At 38.2% G+C, this 22,462-nt stretch overlaps 1 protein-coding gene across 6 annotated transcripts in view; it reads left to right on the top strand.

Moving 5' to 3' along the window:
- CNKSR2 (connector enhancer of kinase suppressor of Ras 2) overlaps positions 1–22,462 on the top strand; it is a 218,212-nt gene that overhangs the window by 33,673 nt on the left and 162,077 nt on the right. For all 6 annotated transcript variants that reach the window (XM_065071354.1, XM_065071347.1, XM_065071335.1 and 3 more), the window contains exons 2-3: positions 2,652–2,815; positions 14,203–14,405. In XM_065071354.1, coding sequence (XP_064927426.1) covers positions 2,652–2,815; positions 14,203–14,405 — 367 coding nt within the window. The remainder of the gene's footprint in view (positions 1–2,651; positions 2,816–14,202; positions 14,406–22,462) is intronic.

Below are 22,462 nucleotides of genomic sequence, written 5' to 3'. Positions count from 1 at the left end.
GTAAGTGTTTATTAAGTGCATCTGTCATGTCTTATTCTGGATTTGTTTTGCTAGTCTCTTAGCTAGGAATTCATTTTTTTTGATACCTGATGACGTTGAATATTTTAATGTTATTATTCTCATTCAGTAGTCTGTGTAAACAGAGTGGGACTTAAGTTCAGGAATATTACAAGTACTTACTGTCTTCTTTTTTAGTCATTTAGTGAAAAAACATCTATGGCCTATTTTTAATATGTTTTTAGATGAAGTGTTTCATGTATTGTCAAGAATATTCAATATATTTCAAAAAATTAATGCCATTATGCATAGGACTGTGCTTGTAAAACAGCTCATGCAATTAATATACCAGATGGAAGTCTTGGGCTAAGAAGGGCTTTTGGAGAAAATAGATGCAAATATGGATAAATCAAGGAGGCTTACATCAGAAAATTCAAGATAATGGTATCGTGTGTCTCTGTGTGAACAAATAAAGTGGATTCAAGAAGACTCAAGGACAAATTATTTCCTTTTTTAACTTAAATGTTAACATCTGAGTTCTAGATGTTTGACTTGGTAAATAGCCTCTTTTCCAGGTATCGTGCAGAAAAGAAAACCTAATTTTTATTGCTGCTTTTCTGATTGCTAATAATGATGAGCATTGCCTAGAACTTCAGAGAGACACCACAGTGTTTGGGTGACTTGAAGGCTCCCATTGAAATGCTTTGGAAATATGCAGGATTCATGCCCTTCAGCATGTTCTGAAGCAATGGTGTCTAAGAAAAGAGAAATTAAGATCTTCCCCTTGTACAGCACACTGAGTAGGTGTGTATTGTGTTGTTCTACAGTGAAACATTACTTGTGATTAACAAGCAGTTCTAAGGCCAAAGGCTGAGTATTTGTTATTTAAGTACAAAAGAAAAAAATATCAAAAATTCAGTGAGGCCCTCCACAAAGCATCAGGGTGTATTGTTTTGACTTTAGGGAGTGTTTGTCTTCTTTTCCATGCACACGTGTGGCAACCAGGTCATTTGGTGGATCAGTCTTGGTGGCTCTGATTACGCGGTTTCCCCTAAGGTAGAGGGATGAAACTTGGGAGAATAAAAGCTTTAGTAGATCATTGTTCTTACTGAAAATTTAACCATTTGTATTTTCCTTACTGGAGAATTAGAGAATAATTTTAGCTCCTCACAAGCCAGTCAAGCTCATCGGGGAGCCATGTGGGAGGATGTGATGTGTGATCTGTCCTGAATCACGATTTTGTTCCCTGCTAATAAGCTGTAATAGAGTCTATGACCGATTGGAGTGATTGATTGATTAGAAAAGGAAACAAATGAGTGGAAGACATGGCTCCAAATGCTTGATTAACCTAGACCTTTATGTGGCTTTGTTTCAGAGGCAGGAAATCGGGTGGTAGGTTCTAGAAGGTCATGGTCAGAGGCTGCTGGAACCGGGGGCCTGCTAAGGAGAGTTTCCTCTATTCTTGGGCCTAGAGTATTTGATTTACAGTGTGTTTGTATATGGTTTAGTTTTGGAGTGTGAATTCTAGAAGTGAAAGCCATGTGAGGATTGTACTGATGTGTGCAGGGCCCATTCAGTTGGATGTAGCAGGGATGGAATGTGAGTGACGCTTGCCCAAGGACTGAGCCAGGAATGGCAGGCTGGCTTGGCACTGGGGTATCCCTGAAGGCAATACCAACGTGTTCCTCATATGAGTCTCTTTGGAGCTGTGGATACACCCTAAAGGGGGTGAAAGAGAACAAAAAATACAACAAAACCAGTTTCAGAGAAGCTTTATGTTACAAGCTGTGGCTTTTATGTGTCAGCTGGGGCTCACCAGTTAGACTAATCTTTTTAATGTATCTTCAGATTTCTCAGACGTTTTGATTAGCAAGTTAAAATGTTCTCGCTTTCTTGCAACCTAATGTGCAGATGTCTTTTCAGCATTAGAGAGAGATATGTGCTGGCTGGGGTTGTTTGAAGACAGCCATCAGAAAGGTGATATCTCTCAAGAAGCTGCTAGATTAATGCATTCAGGTTTTTGTCAAAACCTGCTACTTGGTATCAATCATGATGATCTATTGGAAGGTATTCAGACACAAGTTTTAGATGGACCACCAAGTTCCCAAGAGTTTTCCTTATCCCCTTAGCACAAGGATGCATATGCTGCAGAGCTTCCCTATACTGATCTGGCCCTCCTAGGCAAAGATTGATTGGGAAGGGATGGATGATGAATTATCTCATGTTCTGCGGTGCTCTTTGCTCCATGTTGATATGCTGTACCTGGAGAAGGGACCATGTCTTTCTCCCTTCCCTTTCTCCCTCTTCTCCTCTCCTCTTCCCTTCCCTCCCCTCTGAGATGTAATGGAGGCATTGCTAACATATCTGTTATTAGGGGCTGCCAGACAGGCATTCATGGTGCAGTATACTACAAAAATTCAGGGCTGTGTTCAGGGTTCAGGAGTGGCTGGTATCATCCACAGGTGGAAAAGCTGTGGCTGCCATAGCTCTCTCTCTGGGTAGCATTAAATTTTTTGTAATGTTGAAATGTTTCTCTTAAAGGTAGGGAACGTATCATCCAGTGGCTTGATTTTTGGTTCCAGCCCAGTTTTATTTTCTATGGCAGTATAAAAAGTTGCTAACTTGTCCTCCCTTCTTCTATTCTGTTTTTGCAGGTCTTGATGATTGCCTGCAGCAATATATTAAGAACTTTGAGAGAGAGAAGATTAGTGGTGACCAGCTACTACGCATTACTCATCAAGAGCTGGAAGACCTTGGAGTCACACGAATTGGCCATCAGGAGCTCATCTTGGAAGCAGTAGACTTGCTCTGTGCCCTGGTAAACTTCTTGGGGAAAACTGGGGGAGAGGACAGTGTTTGCATATTCACAGTTTGCGTGTTCAAATTTCTACTCCTAAAGACGATCTAAGTAGTCCAAGAAACTCCTGACATGTAATGTATGAACATTTTAGCATTTTAAACCACAGGCAAGATAAAGAGCGGTAACTAGTGATAGGATGGTGCTTGTTAAATAAATCGGTATCAGAGATTTAAGGCTTGCGTATGTCTGAATACTTCAAAGCTTATCTGAAATCAAAAAAGGACTAAACTGGGTTTGGTTTGGAATGTAAAAGAGTTACATATGTGGATGCAGTAATTGGGTGCTGGTTACCCTTTACAAATAAAATGTCCTGATATTAACCATGTCATTTTTCACTGATCCTTTCATGCAAATTAAGTTTTAGATGATTATTCGAGCTTGATGAAACATAGCTGCTTGTAGTTCACAGTAGAAAGGATTAAATACTGAAATAATTATCTTATGTGTAAATAATACATACTTTTTTGATTGAGCATACAGAGGGCATTTCATAATGGTCTTTTTGGTCAGGTCACATCATGTGTAACTGGGATTTTCTTCTTAGTGAGTGGTGTGGTGCTGCCTTCACCCTTCTCACAAATTTTTTTGTGTGCCTGTAGAGATCAGTGGTAGATTGAGCACACTGTCCACATTCTCTGCTGTAGGAAGGATTGTGAACAGCTTTGTTAAGATGTACTTGACTACCTAAAGTGGTGTTTTGTGGATTTTTAATGCGTACTACTTTTCCAAGCCTCGGAAGCAGTTTAAGAAAGCCGAATCCCAGTAGAGGCAATCAAAGATGGTAGGCTGAAAGGCTCTTCAGAAGCCTTGTGGATTCTCAGTATGCAGCAGTTTTTCTGAATATCCTGTTGTTGCATCTTTGGGAGATAGATGTGAGGAGTAATGAAGACAAGGCGGGGCCGGGGGGAGGGGGAAGGGAGTAAAAGAAAAAGTAAAAAAGAGGAGAAAATCTGCAGGAAGACATTTGTTTTTAAACACATCCCAGATTATTTTATTTAGAGTAGTCTCAGAGTGGCTCAGTGCAATGAGTTAATTTATTTATTTGGTTTTGAAATAATAGAAAGGATGTAATCCTTAAAAAAAAAAAATTTAAAAAAATTGCTACTGATATTGAAGGGAATGTAGTGTTATTCACAAAGTACTTATCAGGCAGTGCAAAAGAAAACAAGAAAGAAAATACTTTAATTAACTGAGACAAAAATCTAAGTTAGGGTGAATGCTGGTGACCGTTCTTTCCCAGCACACAGGGAGACAGAGTGCAGCTCTTTCAGAAATAACCTGCTTCCACAGAAAGAACCTTGTTCATTAGCTGATTTTTTTTTTTCCCAAATATGTATTTATAGATGTTATCTTAGACAAACAAACACAACTGTTATTTGTACATCCCTTATCTTAGGCAAAAGTCTAAAGAACTAAGTTGAATATAAAATAAGGAATTTGTAGCAAAGGCTAACACTGCATCCTTAATTCATGCAGCAAGTCTTTGTTGTGCATGTGGCTTTCTCTTTTCTGAGTTCTTCTTACAGAAAACTGTACCACTGAAACACAATAGCAGGTATTCAGATCACAGCTTCTAATTGAAGCTGAGGTTTTTGCAGTCTCACAATTGGCTCCTGATGGCTCCTCAGGGATACAAAATGTGATTATTATATTGATTTTAGTGGTCTTAATTTGAATTTATTGTTCACCAGTCAGATAAACCTCTTAGGAAATTTAATTCAGAGACAATCCTTTTGGCTATACTGGTCCTATAGTTACAGGCTTCCCCTTTTTTATTGCATCAGTAAGTATCTGTCCTGGTTAGTGCTTGCCCATTCTTCCAAGTAGCCTCTAATGTTGACTGTATTGTTTAGGAGAACTTTAAGACTATGACTCTCCAACATAGGATAACTGCTGCTGCAGGGAGTCACTGTGCAAGGTATTTTAATGAAAATTATCTGATTATTTTTTCTGTTTCACCGAAGTTTGATAGGGGCTTCATGATAGAATTTGGCATGAGTTAGAAGGGTATGATCCAACTGAGTTAAGATCTGTGTGAGTGCTGGAGATGATGGGTGGCATGATGTGGTAGGAATATGATTGTTAATTTTGCCTTGGAAGTGTAATGTCTAATTATAAACTAATCACTAAAAAACAAAAGGATTGTCACTTCTAACTCTTCTCCCCATTCTCTCTGAGTTAGTGAGTGACCACCTAAACAGTTTTTGGCATTGAGGACAACTGAGGGGGATAGATCCACCTCTCACTGTTCATTCCTGGTCCCACTCCTCAGGGGAGAGTTTCCAAGATAGAGTTTTCATCAATGAGGAAAGCTTCTGCAATGTTGATAGCTGATGTGTTTTAAGGGCTGCTTCCTTTCTGCCTCCCTTCACAGTATTTCTGAGGGTAAATTTCTGGTCCTACTTTCTGCTCTGTCAGCTGTGGATATGACAAATGACAATCCAGCTGCTTGTGTTGCAAGCCTGCAGTTCAGGGGGCAACATTGGCTTCTTGGAGAGCCTGAACAAGTGCATTTGGCTGATACAGAGAGACCATGGGACCTCCTTAACCCAGGTGGAGGCTGTTGAACAGTGCTAAATAGACAAACTCCTTGCTGCAGTAATCGAAGTAAGCAGTTAAGATTGACAGTGCTATTTAAAGGATGTACTTTATTGATTTTTGACAGAAGGTGGGTGGGTGGCTATGGTCTCTCACAGTATTCCTGTCCTGTCATAAGCACTTGCAACAAATGGATGTTCCGGTGTTTGTTAGCTGATCAGAGAACAAATAGCGGCCTGTGCTATCTGTCTTAGTAGTGTCTCTCTTGGCTGCCAGCCTGCCATACTGTGCTCTTGACAAGAGAGCCAGCAGCCTGGGCGTGAGATTAGCAGGTTTTCTTCTCCTGTGGTGCTTCAAAGAAGGAGGAATAAAGATTTTGCCCAGCTGCTCTACTGCTGTTACAGGTCACTCTTGACTGATAAAGGTGGAGGCATACATATCACACACCATCACTGAAGCTGAATGTGCTCCAGGAGAGAGCGGGCGATGTAACTAACATGGTTCATTTCTTCACTCTCTCCTTCAGTCTGTGAAGGTGGGAGCACATTCAATAGGTTGTCTTGACTCTGTGCAGCTTAATGTTTTATAAAATCCATGTGTCAGAAAAGGCAAGATAAATGAAATGTTCTTCATGCTTAAAAGGAAGAAGTAGTGAGATCTGTGATGGTATTTCATTGTTGCATGGGTTTTGATCAGTCCTTGGGGAAACGTCATGATGGAGATAAGCCTGTAGAGATGTTCTGTTCCAGCAAGACTTTCATTTCAAACTGGGACATGAAACCAAGATCACACTGGTGCCACTAACAGGTAGTAGATCCATGTTTGATGTATACATGTTTATTCGTAGTGACAAAATCTAAAAAAATAATTGGCATCTCAAAGCTGGTTGAAAAATGGTCAACTAAGAAACTGCATGTCCAGCTCTAGAGATACAACAGAAATTGTATTGAGTTAGCTACCATGGTATTTTTTTTCTCTGGGCCACTCCAGGTAATACATAAAAGATACATTTGTTCATTACTTAGAATTATCACGCAGATGCAGCCTCAGCCTGATCTTTTTCAGTATGTATATGGCAGTGAAGCTAGTCTAAGACTGTTTTACATTTAATCAGTAAACAAACAGTGTAGCAGACCTTCATCCACACATAAAATGTGATGACCCTTATTTTTCTGGTTGCTTTAAGAACTGGAGGTGAACAAACAATACCAAGAGAAAGTAAATTGAGGATAGGCAGAGGTGATACTTATAAAAAGAGGAATGCACACTGAAGAACAGGTTACTTACATTATGCCGTCAAATCACTGTATCAGTCTTCAGGTTTGGAGTGCATCTGGAAGTCTTGTAGCTCCTGTGCTGCAGAAAGCAAAGAAATGCCTGTAATACTTTTTCTATCTTCTGTTTGTCAGGAGATCGTGTTTCATTTATCAGAACTAGGGATGACCATATTTTATTGGGTGTCCATGGACTCTAAATTTTATGTCTCCTTGGTATCATATATTTTCCAGAAAATGCTGCCCGGTGTTGCTCTCTGAAGAATACAAAGATTGGAGGCTACACAGCCAAAGATTTCTTCTTATCGCTACAATGCATGAGGATTTTTTTTGCTTTACTTCTCCAAAATATCTTGTACATTTAGTTTGAATGAAGATTAAATTAGTTTTGTTCAGTTTTTAAAATGTGAAATATTTTTTAGAAGGAGACTTTAAAGTGAGAAATATTTTGTTCTGGGAAGATAGTATTTATGAAACTTCACAAGTAGCTTTAATTTTCTTTAAACAGATAACTTTGTAAAGTCCCTGTGAATTTGCAAAATACTTCTTCAAGGAATGTGCATTTGTATAGCATAGAGTTTGTTTAAAAAAACCACAGCAAAACAGTTGCTTTGTACAGCATACTGGTTTCAGTACTAGTGTCATGCTAGTTACTTAAATTGGCAATGGCTGCACAGGAATTTTTTACATACTCTGTATTTGAATCTGTAAAGCTAGAAGATTTCGACAGATGAAATAGCATTATTATTTGGCAGAGAAAACATTGGTGTGCACTAACAGCATGAAATTACTTATCATTTACCACTAACACAAAACATTTATATGCAAATGAATGTAAAAAATAGGCCTACTTTACCCATGAGTGATTCAATTCCTCTTAAGAATTATGCCTTTTATCTTAATTTCATCTTCTTGCTATTTCTCATGCAGAAATCCTTTCCTTTGCCCTTATTACTAGTCAGATCTTAAAACTACTTTTGTCAGTAATAGTGAATATTAGAATTAATCATCATAGGGCTAAATGAGGAAGACTTCATTTCAGAACGGAGATTTGCATGTACTGAAGTTGGAATTTATTGTTAATATTCTGCATGCTCATAGCAGAAAAATTACTTACCCTCTTTACTATTGCCCTTTCAAAGTTAAAGTTCTGCTTATATATCATCTACCTTCCTGTCTTCAGCCTAAGACAGCTTATCTGCCAAGAAGGAAATCCTGAAGTCTATCACCAGATGAATAAAGCTAAGGATTTAAAGGTGTTCTGATAGCTCATATAGATCACGTTGAAAATGTTTGTTATTGTTGTTAGTAGATTTTTTATACAGAGTTGCAGTAAACCCAGGGATATGCCAAAGGCAGTAAATATGTCTGTATGCAAAGGGTGAACGTTCTTTCTCCCACTCGGCTAAAGAATCATTTATGGATCCTAGATGCTTTTCTTAGTTGCTTTTTTCTTTGGGCTGTTTGGAGTTTTGGGCAAGTGTGAAATACATGCCCTGATTCATAGAATCATAGGATGGTTTGGGCTGGAAGGGACCTTTGAAGATCCAACCCACCAATTTAAAGGCAGGCTGGATAAAAAGGGCTGTAAAACATTTTAAAGAGGTAGTGTATTAATAACAATCTACTTCCTTTATTTATTTTTAAATTCAAAACTACTGATTGGCTGTTTAAGACTTTGTGAAATGCATGTAACTGGATATGTAACTGTAACTTTGAATTCTGGAGAAATAAGAGGACTTGGCTGGCTAGGGACAAAATTACATGCAAAAGAACATAAACAAGAAATAATGAGCACTTAGTCTTGCAGAATTTGCTGATTGAATAAGAAGAATAGTTACGTAATTGCTCTATTAGTGCTACAAAGCATAACCAGGTCTTGGCTTTTTGATGTGTTGCTTGATTGTGCTGTGGGAAAACAAGGGCATTTTTCAGGAAAGGGGGTGATGATGATAATTATTAATCTTTCTTGGGTTCTGCAGGGCTGTAAGTGTCATGCACCTGATTTTTTTCTGACTACACACATTTAGGACAAATATTTACAGTCTTTGGAACCATTTGCCCTTTAATCAGTATATACTTAATAATTGCAGTAAATAAGTGTCATTTAAGCTAACTGGCTTCTTCTCCTTATCTACTTATTCTGTGTTAATGAAACAGATGTGTAAGGATCACGTGTTGTTCACTTCTAAATTACCCCATATGTCAGTGCTATTTGAAGTAGAGAGAACCTAAATTTTGGCATTTCATGGTGCTGGAAGAAGGGCCGTTAGAAATATGTTGTAGGCAGATCTGATGAGGTATAAGTTACATAAGACACCTTCCAGATGACAAGCTGTGTTCTCAGTTGCACGCAACTTTGGACTGGTAAGCTCTCTGCCTCACACTTTGTGGGATGTGTTCAGCCAGGTGTTTTGGAGAATGAGGTTCAGATGCATTTTGTTCATTTTTAAAAAAAGAGTTTGGAGACAAAGGTTGCGATTTTCCTCAGTGAATTTTTGGCTGTCCCAAATTTTGAGGCATGGTTTTGAAATGGATGCTGTGTGCCATGGTAGCCATGTAATGCTGTTTTTATTATTAATTTAAAAACTTCCCCAGGCTTCCAGAGAAGTGAGGACTCTATGAAATTTACTGGATCTGGGTTGCTTGCTTAAAACCAATAAGTATTACATATAGAAATGATGCTCAAGAATTTAGTATGGAACATGAAAGCACTGAAAAAATAGTGAGGAGCAGAATTAAGCTTGCCTGAGGTTATCTTAAGTCCATTTCTTAGTAGTCGTATAGTATTCTTACCTAAAAGTCCTGCACTCAGTCTATAAATACATGGTTGCATAAAAGTTGTGATCAAGACATCTATTCTAAGGGATTTCTGGATTTGTTAATAGGACTATGGCTATGTCTGTGTTGCATTTTGTGATGTGTTTAGGCCTGGACTTCTTCTGGTTTCTGAACTTAGCTTTTTTTATTAGCTGAGACGTCTTTGCACTTGTAATGAGCAGCATAAAAATGCTCTAAACTAAACGTCTCAGCAGCCTCTAGACACCCTATCTGAGCCAGCAGAGATAGTGCTGTGTGAGTTAGGAACTCTTTACTTTTTAACCTGTGCTAGCAGTGTGAGGTGCACTTCCCTTCCAGCATGAATTAAGTGAATTTAACATAGGAAGGTGGGAAGGAAGGGAGGATGATCAGCTAATGAACACTGACCAAGATAATCCAAATAAGGTTCACTTTAATTCCAAAGTTTGGTTACCAGACTGTCTTCCTACATTGTGGTGCTGCTGCAAGACACACAGGGGAAAAAAATGGCAAAACTCATCAGTGGTGATTAGAGCTGCTGCTTGTCAGCATGTGAAGAAAAGAACTATAATTCATCACTCACACTGTCATATGAAGCCACAGAAAAGTAATTAGCAGGTAAAATGTCTATTAATAGCTTCCACCACCTTTAGTTTGAGCACCTGCTGACAAGCTATTAGTCAGTGTAGCTTAGCTTCATCAAGTTCTTGTTTTGTGATTGCCAGAATAGACTCCATTAGAGCCATTTCTGTTGAGGTGGGGTGTCTCTGAAGAGACTCTTGCTCTGTGGCCTCTCGTTATGAAAGCAGATGCATAGACTTGCTTTGCTGCTCATAATCTCTACAAGCATGCAGAGATATCTTTGTGGTTCTTTCAGTGACTGTGAATTTATTTTGGTTAATGAAAGTGTAACTTGTGTCAGTGCTGGCTAAATGCAGAGAAGGGGAAAACAGTTTTCTCCTTTGCCTGCAATTATCTCCTTACATTGCTTGAAAATAAACACAGTGTATTTCTAAGAAAACCATATTGTTAATAGTATATTATCGCATATAAAGTGTGGGAATTATTATTTGAGTAAGCTTTTTTCCAATTTTGGAACATACAACTCTCTTCATTTTTAATGTGGGCCAGAAATATTAGTGATAAATAAAGGGGGGATTTTGGTAGCTTGGTTGATGTTTTAGGATCCTTCTGCTTGAAGACTTCAATAAGGACAGCTGCCCAAAAATATATTCTACCTGAAATTTATCTCTGTATTTTCCATTTATGGCTATGTCTGTCTCATATTCCATGTGGAGGCTTTACCAAAATCATTGCCATTCCTCATGCAAGACCGAATTTTATATGTAGCTTAGGTATTAAATTTGTCCCTAAGGCTTTTTTATGTTAAGGAAAACACAGGCATTTGATGAGTATGTGTGAAAATAGACTTTCTATCCATTAATTTTGTCTCTTCCTTTCCACATATCTTACAGTGAAAAAAGACATTTGAAAAAGAGTGTCTGTAGTGGTGATCACATGAAATGTTAACAAGAGCCCACTATGCTTTTATAGGGGCCGATTTTCTAAAGAAGCATATACACAAATGCACCCTATTTTGCTGTCATAGAATAAATTTTTGAGAATTGTTTTGCTCAGTCTGAAGTGTTCAATATTGCAGGTTTTCTTTTTGCTGGTGCTTGGCTTGCTGCTGGGACGGGAGGCCTGCTCCATTGCCTGTCAGGGTTCTTGCTGTGGTGGCACAGCACAGCAGTGCAGGATGGTATCCAGCTGCTGCCTATCTAAGCAGATGAGGGGGGGATGGAGAGAAAGGTGAAATTATTTGAGATTGTTGTGGAGGAGCATTGGGATCCAACCCAGGCCTCAGCGTGGTCTCCCCCAGCCGTGTGCCCTGAGTGCAGCCTGGCTGGGAGATGAGCAGGTGCCTGGATTGCTCCTTCCCCATGCTCACCCCCAGCTTAATAAAGGACAGCGAGTTTTGGGGCCAAGGGATGAGGTTTTTGCTGAGGCTTCATAGCAGCTCAGTGCTGGGGCTGAGAGGGTTTCGGAGGTGCAGTGTGGTGACCGCTGAGGAAACTCATATTTACCTTATGTGGTTTGAAGCTGAGCCAAATATTTGGATAATTGCATTCAGTTTCTTAGTAAAAGCCCCCTCAATTAAGAAGTTCAGCATTTCGGTGTGTCAGAAAGAAGGGAACCCTGTGGCCAACCAGGTTTGTGGTTGATGCCCCTGTGTTGGGGGGAGGTGAGCACCATGTTGTGGGGGTGTCGTGAGGCTTGCTTGTGGTGGGGTTTTGGTTTGACTCAACTATAAAACATTTTGTGTGACTTATATTTCATCCAGAATATCTTTCATTTGATACTTCCCCCATTAATTTTGCCAAAATAAGCTAGATGCTCAAGAAGCAGGGTGAAATAAGAACAAACCTGATGTTTTTTTCCAACTCACTCCTACCCAGTCTGCAATCTCCATTGTGCTCTCTCAGCCACAGCAACCACAGAAAACTGCAGAAAAAACAAATTTATTTTTATCTGATGTTTAGCTCTTTTAATTTGGACTGATTTAATAAGTTATTAGTTATGAGCCGTTTAGCTGCAAAGTACATTTTACATTTTCATTCCCGTTTATTGTTTTCATCTTGTAATTTTTTATTTATAACCTACCTCTATCTGTTGTATGATTGCTATAGAATGTTTACATGGTGGAAAAGTCACTGCCCAAACATACAATTTGTCTAATTGAATGCGGTGGCAGAGGGTGGCGCCTGTGCAGAAACCATGCAGTTGAGAAATATGCCCGCAAAGCCTTCTTTGCTCAGAATATGAATGTTCACAGAAGTCGTGATTTTTAAAGTGCAGCCTTAGCATATGGTCACTTCCCTCCTTAAGTCAAGTCCCAAAGAGCATCCTTTGCTGCAGAAAGATGGTTGTTATTTTGGTGGTTCCCTTATCAAGTCTGTTGGGTTTACAAGCACAAAGAGGGGTTGGCCTGAGAGAGCAGACAAGCTGTGTGCTGAGGTTTCTCCTTTCTGTGGTGATCTGTCTCCCATTTGCTTGGGAGTGGACATTGTGGGAGGGCTGGGGGCTCACTGGCACAGGCTTCATTCTGTGTAATCTTCCAGCAGTCCCTGTATAATTAAAGAAGAGATTAAGTTCATTTAATAGATGGTTTGGATTAGGAGCATGACAACTGCTGTAAATAATCACACACCCCTCCCCCATTTCCTATAGAAAAAAAGACTAAGGTAAATAAGCTTCAACAGTCTTAAATTAACATAGGCACATATATTTCTTCTCCCATCTCTTCTCCTTGGGGGCAGATTAGCATGGTGACTAAAGCAGGAGCCTGGGACAAGAGCCAGTGAGGACAACAGTTGTTGTTAGGAAGTAGATTTTTTCTGTGTGCAGCTGAGGGGCTTTCTTCATGTTACTTTTTCATCATCATTTGTGGTAGGAAACGGTCCACCTTTGATAGTAAGTAGCCCTTTCTATCATCAACTGAAAAAGTCGTGAGCACCCCAGGTTATAACCCATGTTATAACCCATGTTATAACCCATGTTATAACCCATGTTATAAACCATGTTATGTTATTAAAGTGAGGAGCACCTTCGGAAGTACCATCTTTCCCCTACAGGAATAATAAGCTCAGTTCTATGCAATTGCTTATTCCTTTACAAAGGGAAAAGAAGATCTCTTTTGAAATAACTCTATTATTCTTTCCATTTGTGAGGAAAACAAATCTATTATAGAAATAACAAATTACTGATGGTACTATATTGTATTGTAATTGAACATTAAATTAGGGCATTCTCCAGTGCTGTTTCAACAACATTTGTATATTTGAAGGATTCTCAAGTATTATTTGTTAATATTTCTGCATAATTATTTGTGTCTCTGCTGCACAGCTCAGGAACGTGATTTAAGTTTAAGGGATTGACTCTTAAATGGAAGCAAAATTTATGGCTTAACTTTAAAATGGCAACATAGACATTGAGCAGAGTGTGTTCTCTGGTCTGTGACTGTGGCAGATCTTTACGGACAATGAGAATAAAAATAAGGTAGCGAGCATGCTTCCTTCACTGAAAGCAACAAAAGCAATTTCCTTTCACACTGTGTCCCTACTGCGTACTTCTGCTAGTTGCAAGCCCTCTTGCCTAATGTGATTTTAGGAGTTGGTGTGAGCATGGACCCAAGGGACTGACTGATGGTGCCAGAACACTGGAACAGGCTGCCCAGGGAGGTTGTGGAGTCTCTTTCTCTGAAGACATTCAAAACCTGCCTGGGCGCCTTCCTGTTCAGCCTCATCTATGTGTTCCTGCTCCGATGGGGGGTTTGGGCTAGATGATCTTTTGAGGTCCCTTCCAATCCCTAACATTCTGTGATCTCTAACCAGCAGTTGTACTGAGAGAAGTATCTGATTTACTAAGAGTGAAGCACTGCTTTGAAGATCAGTCTTCCAGACTAGGTTTTTTCCTTCATTTTGAGATATTTTTCTCACTGCATTTAAAACTAGCTGAAAGATCACTCATAATTTTGCTCTTCTTTTGTTCTATTTTTGTGCACTTTAGAAACAGAACATGCCATACCTTTAAAAACTAATGAGTGGGTGTATTTCTACCTTAATTATTAGGAATGGTTAAGTTTTGAAGCAGAAGAGCAGTCTTGGTTTTCTTGGCACTTCATGTTCAGCTGCAAAGCTAACTTTCTTTTCTCTGTCTTTTTTTCCAATGCAGAACTATGGCTTGGAAACAGAAAATCTAAAAACCCTTTCTCACAAACTGAATGCATCTGCCAAAAATCTGCAGAACTTCATCACTGGGAGGAGGAGGAGTGGCCACTATGATGGAAGGACCAGCCGCAAGTTGCCGAATGATTTTCTAACATCAGTAGTGGATCTGATTGGAGCAGCTAAAAGTCTGCTGGCTTGGTTGGACAGGTAAAATCTCCCAAATGTGTCACAGGTAACCAGATCACACACACACACACACAAAGGCCTGCTTCTTTACAAAATGTAATGTAGACGTTAAAATGGAAGCAGAATTCATTTACAAATTCTGAGAGGATGTTTGTAGCAATTTTTTCTTAAGTCAGCATGCAATTCAGATAGCTTTTCAGTACAATACTTCTAAATGCACTGCAACCTGACACATATCTGGAAATATTTTCAATGTAGCAACAGGATGACATAATTAGATTATATATGTATTTTGATATTAATATAGAACAACACTTTGACCTGCATAACTTAAATTAATTGCTCTGATAGTATCAAATTCACAAAACTGTGATGAGACTATTCATTGTACAGATGCCAATATATACTTCCAGTCTCTGTGTGTGTGTGTGTGCCTACATATCCATGTTACATTTTAGGTTTTTTAAATTTCAGTGAAATACCTCTGCAACTGTAGATGCAATTGGAACTGGTTTATACTTTTACTTCTATTACCTATGAAGTATGTGGGACCAGGACATAAATGCTCTCCTTTACTGTATCTGTAGTGACATTTTTCTGATGATAACAAGAGTAATATGCAGGTATTTAAAATGATAATTGAAACTCCTGAAATGGTTAAAATTAGTCTATCTGTATGTCTTTATAAAATGCATCACAATGCAGTTTTATCAGCAAAAAATAAAATACTTATCTTGATTTAAAGGTGTATTTTATTTTGTATCTAGCAGCTGGAGTTTTGTTCACAATATGATCTTGTTGGATTTTAAGAATTACACAAAGATTTGTTTGGATCGACAGAATTGTTTGGATTTACTGCTGTGGGCTTTACTGTGTTTCATTTTCCTGAAGAAAACTGGCTTCTGTCCTGTAAATTATTTCAATAAGAAAGGTTTAGGTGAGGCATGAATTTTTTCCATTTCTTAAGCTGAACTGCAAGCTTTTTATTTTATTCATTGGACTGCAGCTACCACTACTGCTTCTTTTTGCCTCACTTTTCCCCAAGTTTCAAACTGGTGTACTTGAAGTTGGGCCCCAAAATATCTGCTTAGACGTTTAACATTAGATGTGCAGAGAAGCAATATGATCTCATGGAAAGAGTTTAGTAATGAGACTTGAAAAATTTGGAATACATTTTTAGCTCTTCCTCTAGCCTTTGTTGTTACTCCGAAGAGCTGTAGGCTTCACTGTTTCTCCCTGCAAATCATTTTTGGCAGAGACCAGCATATCATTCTGCATTTTAAAATGGAAGGAACAGCAAAAAAACATGTTCTTTTGCATAGGCAGATTAGTGTCTGCCACTTCTTTCTATTTAGATACAACCTTGATTGTTTTCTCATTGAAATTGTGGCTAAAGGATAAAGACTGTGAGTTACAAAGTTGAGATTTTTTTTTCCATAAAATAATCTGAAATTATGATTTAAACTTTCATATATTCATATACATTTAACACATTGAAAAACAGTGTGGCTTTGGCATATTAGTATGAATGTAGTAGTTGAACATCAGTGAGAAAGTAGTTGTTGATGCTAGGAAACATCTGCATCGGACCATTAATGTGTCACTCTAGTATTGTGCACCACACCCAAATTATGCACTTTTAGTGTTAAATGACAAATCCAGTCTGTAAAATTTGTTTGTAGCTCAGGAGCATGTTGAGAATTAGCACTTCATAAATTTATGTTTATAAAGGCAGCTGTGTTGGATTTGTCAGAGATAATTCTGCTAGTAGGTTTTAGTGCTGGTGTGGGAAGATCTCTAAATAATTTCTAAAAGCATGCATATCAATTCTACTCCCAGTAAAATGCAAAATTACTTTTGTGTTTATCTGAAATGATAGCTGGTCAGACACAAGAGTTCCAAGAAGTTGAAAATTAGGTCAGCCATGGTAGTAGCCTGATTTTAGCAATGTTCTCTTTAGTGCTCAAGTTAAGCTTCCTGCAAGTGATATTTTAATTTTATTCAGATTTCTGCGAAATATCTTTAAAAGATCCACGTAGCTTAAACACCTGGGTTTGACAAATGTTTTCTGTAACATTTTAAGACTTCTCTGATTTATGAGAGTGTGGGTATTTTGGTTAGATTTATTATTCCTTCTTGCGAAGTCCCCAAGTTAGGATGAAGGTAGGCCAATGATGGCATTTTTCTCAGGAAGCAGAAACATCTGGAGGTCAATAAGATTCTGCTTATTGTATTCCTTCTAAGCAGCTATTGGGGCCACTAGGGGTAGATAGAAAGATTTTAAAAATAAATTATTTAAAGTCAGGAACAGGGATTTAATTTTATTCTGCACAGCTGTTAGTGTTTTGGTTGGTTTCTAATGCCACTTCCATGTCCGGTGTGACAGAGGGGACAGCAAACCATTAGGAGAATTAAAGTGGCTGTTAGAGTCATCCACCCCATTGTAAGAGCCATACTGGCTTGCCCCTATGCAGTGTTTTTCAGGTCACATCTGTAAAAAACAGCTCCAGCTTGCATAGAAATGCAATTAAGTGGCTATTATGTGTAGGGAATTGTGATGAATCCATACGACTTTTGCTTCACTTGCTACTCTGGTGAACTCTATGGTGTTTCTGTAAGACACGATCTATAAGGACCTTGTTAGGCACAGTAATCAAAAGGAGTGTGAGAGTTGTGATGTGCTGAATTACCTTCCCTGTGGCTCTTGCAGTGCTACTGTGCAAGGCCAATCCAAGGACGCTCTTTGTTCCAGGTCTCTGCCTGGAGCAGTCCTGCTTCCAGATGTATGTCAGAGATTGAGTTTTACTGAAAAGTAGGGTAACTTTTATTGCCAGACTTTAAAATTCTTCTGGTTTAGGTTCATTTAGGAACCAGAAAAGTTGGTAGAGAATTCTAGCCATTTTCAAAAGAGGTTTGCTGGTGATTTTGAGGAGATTGAAATAGCTCTCCAATAACATCCTGTAAAAGAAACTGTCAACACATTAATAGATTATGTCCTTAAACTTTTTAGACTAATTTTAACTTTGTGTTTTAACTTTCTCAGTCCATAAAATCAATCTTCTCTTCCAGAAGACTTAAAAAAAATGTTTTAGCTTGATAATGTTTTATTTTATGCTCTTTCCTTAATCTTCAGATTTTTCCAAACCAATCTGCTGATGAGATTGGTGCTTTTTTGAAAAACTATGAGAGACACTTGTTAAAGCCTGGTGCATTTCCAGTTGACAATTAACTTAGCTCTTAGGTGATGGAAAACCACACTTCAGGCTATAGCAACAAACTACTTATCTCATATTCAAAGCAACTTGGAATCTAAATATCTCCAGTGACACTTCTCAAGAATTAGAGAATAATATATACAGTCATCCAGGCGTTCTAGGCTTCCTGTTAGATCATTGGTGTTGTTTTCAATCTTTATTCTTGTAATTCATGAGAGGTACATTCTTTGGAATAGTAATATATGCTGTCTTTCTGAATCCTCCTCTGATGTGTCAGATTCCTGGAAATTCTCCTGCCTTTTATAGGGCTGAAACACTCCACCCTGGCGAGGAAGCCTCAGTGATTTCTGTGCAATATGTTTTCTTTGCTGAGATTATGTACAGCAGTTCTGATAAATGGATTTTTCAATGTTTCTTTTCAATTACAGTTAACACACAATCTTGCATTTAAAGTTTCAGAAACTCGTATTATGCAAATTTATTGTTTGGTATCAAATCAGGAGGGAGATAAATACTGTTAAGCAGCACTCTGGTCAAGCAAGGAAAACTCCCTGCTTTGTACTCCTGACCATGAAGAATGCTACAGCCTGGAAGCCTAGTGGCAAATATAATGAATACAGATCTCCATATTTATATTTATGTTTATGTTTGTATATTTTTTTTTTTAATTCAGTCTTCAAAAATATGAAATAGTTAATCAAAGATTTAGGAAAACTGGAAAGCTGACAATCAAAAAACCATAGTTGAAAGGAAAATAAACTGAATTGTTAAAGGAAACCATTAGAATAAATGAAGGAAAAAACATAATTGAAACCTGTGTGCAGCTGATCTAAAAATAAAAATTGAGCAAGAAGTTTTATGCCTCTCAAGGTAAACATAAGGTATAAGAGAGATTTTTTTTTTAAAATGTATGATTAAATTAGGATTACTGTTATGAGTTCACTACTGAGGATCCATAACAAGAATGCATTGCAGTTTTGTGGCACAAAGCTATCTCTAACCTCATAAAAGTTTTTTTTTTTTTCTTTACAATAGTATGTCCAGTAGTATCTGCACACTTAATAAAAATTGAAATTAGACATTTCTGTTAATCCCAGGTCATATTTTGTTCTTACAGCACACATTTACAGTCCACCGGAAAACCACTTTGTGAAAGTGCTGCTTTGCGTGACTGTGTCAGTGTTCACTGTCTCTCTGAGATTTCTGAATTAAATATACACCGTCCATCCATGGCTTTCTTGCTCTAAAAGCACCATGATCTCACAGAGGATTTTGAGAATCAAACTACTTTTTTCATCCTTAACAAAATTACATTAAGATTTTGCCATGTTACTTGAATCTTCAGTGACACCAGTGATGCTTCCTACTTTTTGTCCAGAGGCAGATATGAACCGAAAAGCAATGATATTACAGGGATCCCAGAAAATTCTTCTTAGGTCCAAGTTTAGAGCATTGAACAATACTTATAACTAACTTTCTCTCTAAGAGACAGCCAGCTCTTAGACTGTGCTCGCACCTCATTCCTTTCCTATTAATTTGATATTACCTGTTGGTTGTACTACTTAAATTGTGATGAAGTCCTGGGTGAAGGGTGCTTAGATTAATCCACTACTTTTTCTCCTACACCTTAACAAACCATCTGACAGACAGACAAGAGCTTGTATTTTCATCAGAAGTTGGCACATTGAGTGTTGAATTTGTCTCCTAAGGAGTCAGTGGCAGCTGCAAAGTGAAGGCAGCCTTGGAAACAAAAGCGTCTTTTAAGCACCCCATTTTCCCCCTGCAAGTCCCACTGTACATCATATGTTTTTCTTTCATGGACAGCTAGTTTTAACAGGTACAGTTCATTACTATAGCCTTAACTGGAAAAAACTGTACTGCGCTGTGTGGAAGAGGAAGCATCCTGAGGGAAACTGACCAGGGGTGACATTTGGTGGCAGTTGCATGGCCTCTGTCTCTTCCCATCTTGTCTCTTTGCTCTACCAGCCCACAGCTTGGCTGCATCCCTTGCTTTTGCTGGTTGCCCTTGGTTTGATACATTGTCTTCATTCACCTGCATTTCTGTTGCCAACCGAACACCCTGGAAATCTGTATTTCCTGCTGACTGCACTAAGCAAGAAAAACTTCTTAGTTGTGCCTCTGGGCTTCTTGCCTACACTCTGGTTCTTGGGCCATGTTATCTGAAGCAGGGACTCCTCATACCATAAAACTTGTGCAGCATCAAATAGTAGCAAACTGCATAAACTATAAATGTGGCTTAAAGACTGGGAGTAAGGAAAGGATGGTTGTTCTTAGGGCTTTAATTGAGTCTTCATTAAAGACACAGCTAAGATAATGCAGTAGTTTATTATTCAATTAAGAATTTAAGCAAATATAGTCAACTTCCTTTGAGGTAACTACTACAACATTTTGCATCTGTTGCTGGGTCACAGATTTTAATGGTCGTGAATTAAGATTTGTCAGGGAACACTGGGTTTTTTTAGTGTACTGTTTAACTCAGCCATCTGTGTGGGCAGTGATTCAATATGTCTTTCACAGTGACTCTCCTGTGTCCCTTGTTTTTCAACCTAGCAATATCCCCCTTTTGGAAATACAAAACTGAAACTGCTGCTGCAGATTACACTGAAGTCTAGGTAGTATGAGCAAAGAGATCTTGTGGAGATAGATTTTTGTGTTCAAGACTTTCAGTGCTGTGGCCAGAGAAAAGCTAGCAGGCTGACAAATGTGCACCAGTCTGATTAATTTACCACTGCTGTCTGGATACATGATACATGAACCAAATGGAACAAGGAGATGAACAAATAGCCCAACTGTAAATAGAAATTGCTGGTCGTATAAAAGATATGGGTTCAATTGCTGACAGTAGTAACAAAATGTAAAATTTCAGAGTAAAAGGCCTTTCTGGCAAGTCTCGGTCTGCCTTTAGCAGCGTTCACAGAGTGGTGGGTTTTAATTCTTTGACTTCTACCCCTAGGTGGACAAGACATTTTGGCAGGGACTTAAATGTGCTAATATCCAGCGAAGCACTTATATGTATACATAAATCATATTAAGTTGGGCTCAAATCTGTGTCTGAAGCATTTGAATGCTTCAGTGGTTAAGTCTGGACAGCAGAACGGGAGCTCCAAGCCTCACTGTGGGCTGTGTAAACTTTTTTTAGTGATGCTCTGTTGTCTACAGAGAAGTGCAGCCTGCGGTGATGTAAACACCCTTTGTTTATGTATGAACAATTCTAGGTGTTCAGCTTCAGTGCACCCTTTAAGCCTGCTTTGTATGAAAGCACTGTGGTAGCAGAACGCATTCCCCGCTCAAAAATGGATCCCTTTTCACCATGGTGACATACACAATGCATACATTTTCTTCCACTGTAGGTAAAATGTGTTGAGCTGGATTTCTTTGTCTCATTGTTTTCTGTGAATGAGCCTTGGTGATGTTTATAGTGTGGCTATTTTGTAGTTTTAAGTAAAGAGGAGCATTCACTGGGAAAATTAGGCTTGAGTGTTTGCAAGCCCATAACTTCTTCCTCACAAAAAGTGTTACTGGTTTAGAGTCTCCTTTATAAGAGACTTCATACAGGCCTGTTAGCTGTGGTTGGTTATTGCTTCTTCTGGCAGGGTAGATCTGGTTTGCACACAAGATGGTGGAGGAAAACAAATGGAAACCCAAACAAAAAGAAACCAAAGAGTTTAGCAATTCTTTACTCACCACACAAATAATGCACTTTCTGTCAATTGATTTTCAGTCTTAAACCTGTGAATCTTACATTTCCTTTATGCATTCCCCTTTATGCTTGTTTGAATGGTAGCCAAACCTGTCAGTAAGTGCTGCCTAAGAATGCTACGGTACTTAACCGTATTGTGCTACTGGAACAGCTGTAAATGTTTAACAGAGCACTCATTTAAAGAATTCCTTTATGCAGTGTGAATTTTACTGCATTCCTCCCTCATTCTACACAAAGCATTTCCATTAGAAATACAAATAAAGTGTTTGTTTCATGAAAGCCTAAAGCTATGAGTATTAGATGGATTAGGAACAAATATATATATGCAACAATACTGTACAGTCAAATTTTTATTTGAGCTTAATGTGTTGCCTTTAAATACTGAGTTATATCACCAATTTAGTTACCTCTCACTTTGAAAGAATTTGGACTATTATGTTTAATCGAACTGGTCTGAGGATGTTTTAACTTCATAGGGTGCTAAAATAAGTATGGTATTTGTTTTAAACCCCTCATAATGTCTGTTGTTACAAAACAGCTCAGTACTACAGCCAGTGGTGAAATAAGATTATTTTTTATTTGGGGGCAATGTTTTTACTAACAACAGTCTGTATTTGTCCAAATTGCATCTTTTAAAGTGAAATAGTTATTTCTATATATGATTTTTCCCCTAACCAAATGTTATGTGAAGACAACAGATCAGAAGGCTAAAGCATATGAGACTGAAAATGTTGATAATGTAGAAATACCAAATGTATGCATCTCCTTCACAACACACATATTTTTTAATTGTTTGGGAAGGATTTTGCTTCATGTGCAAACACCAGTTGTGAGTATAAATAGCTGTTGAATTATATTATTTCTTAATTCTGTGAGGGAATTAGCTGTGCTATATTGATGTAGCTGGCTTCTCTACCAATCCTTCAGGGTGGCTTATTTTTTTAATGTTAGATAATATGATTTGGTTTTCATTCTGAAAAATGCTGGTAGTGCTAAAGATTTTAGTTAGGTCTCAATTCATGAAAGTGTATATGTACATGCATGTGTGTTACAGCCTGCATTACGTATTTATAACCAAATTCATTTTTCAGAGTCACTTTATTATTTAACTCAAACAACAATTTAAAAAACCATGAAAAGAA

Source organism: Columba livia, chromosome 1, assembly GCF_036013475.1.
Source record: "Columba livia isolate bColLiv1 breed racing homer chromosome 1, bColLiv1.pat.W.v2, whole genome shotgun sequence".
NCBI lineage: Eukaryota > Metazoa > Chordata > Aves > Columbiformes > Columbidae > Columba > Columba livia.
The sequence above is the reverse complement of the archived record's forward strand: the minus strand, read 5'-3'. Positions and strand labels throughout refer to the sequence as shown.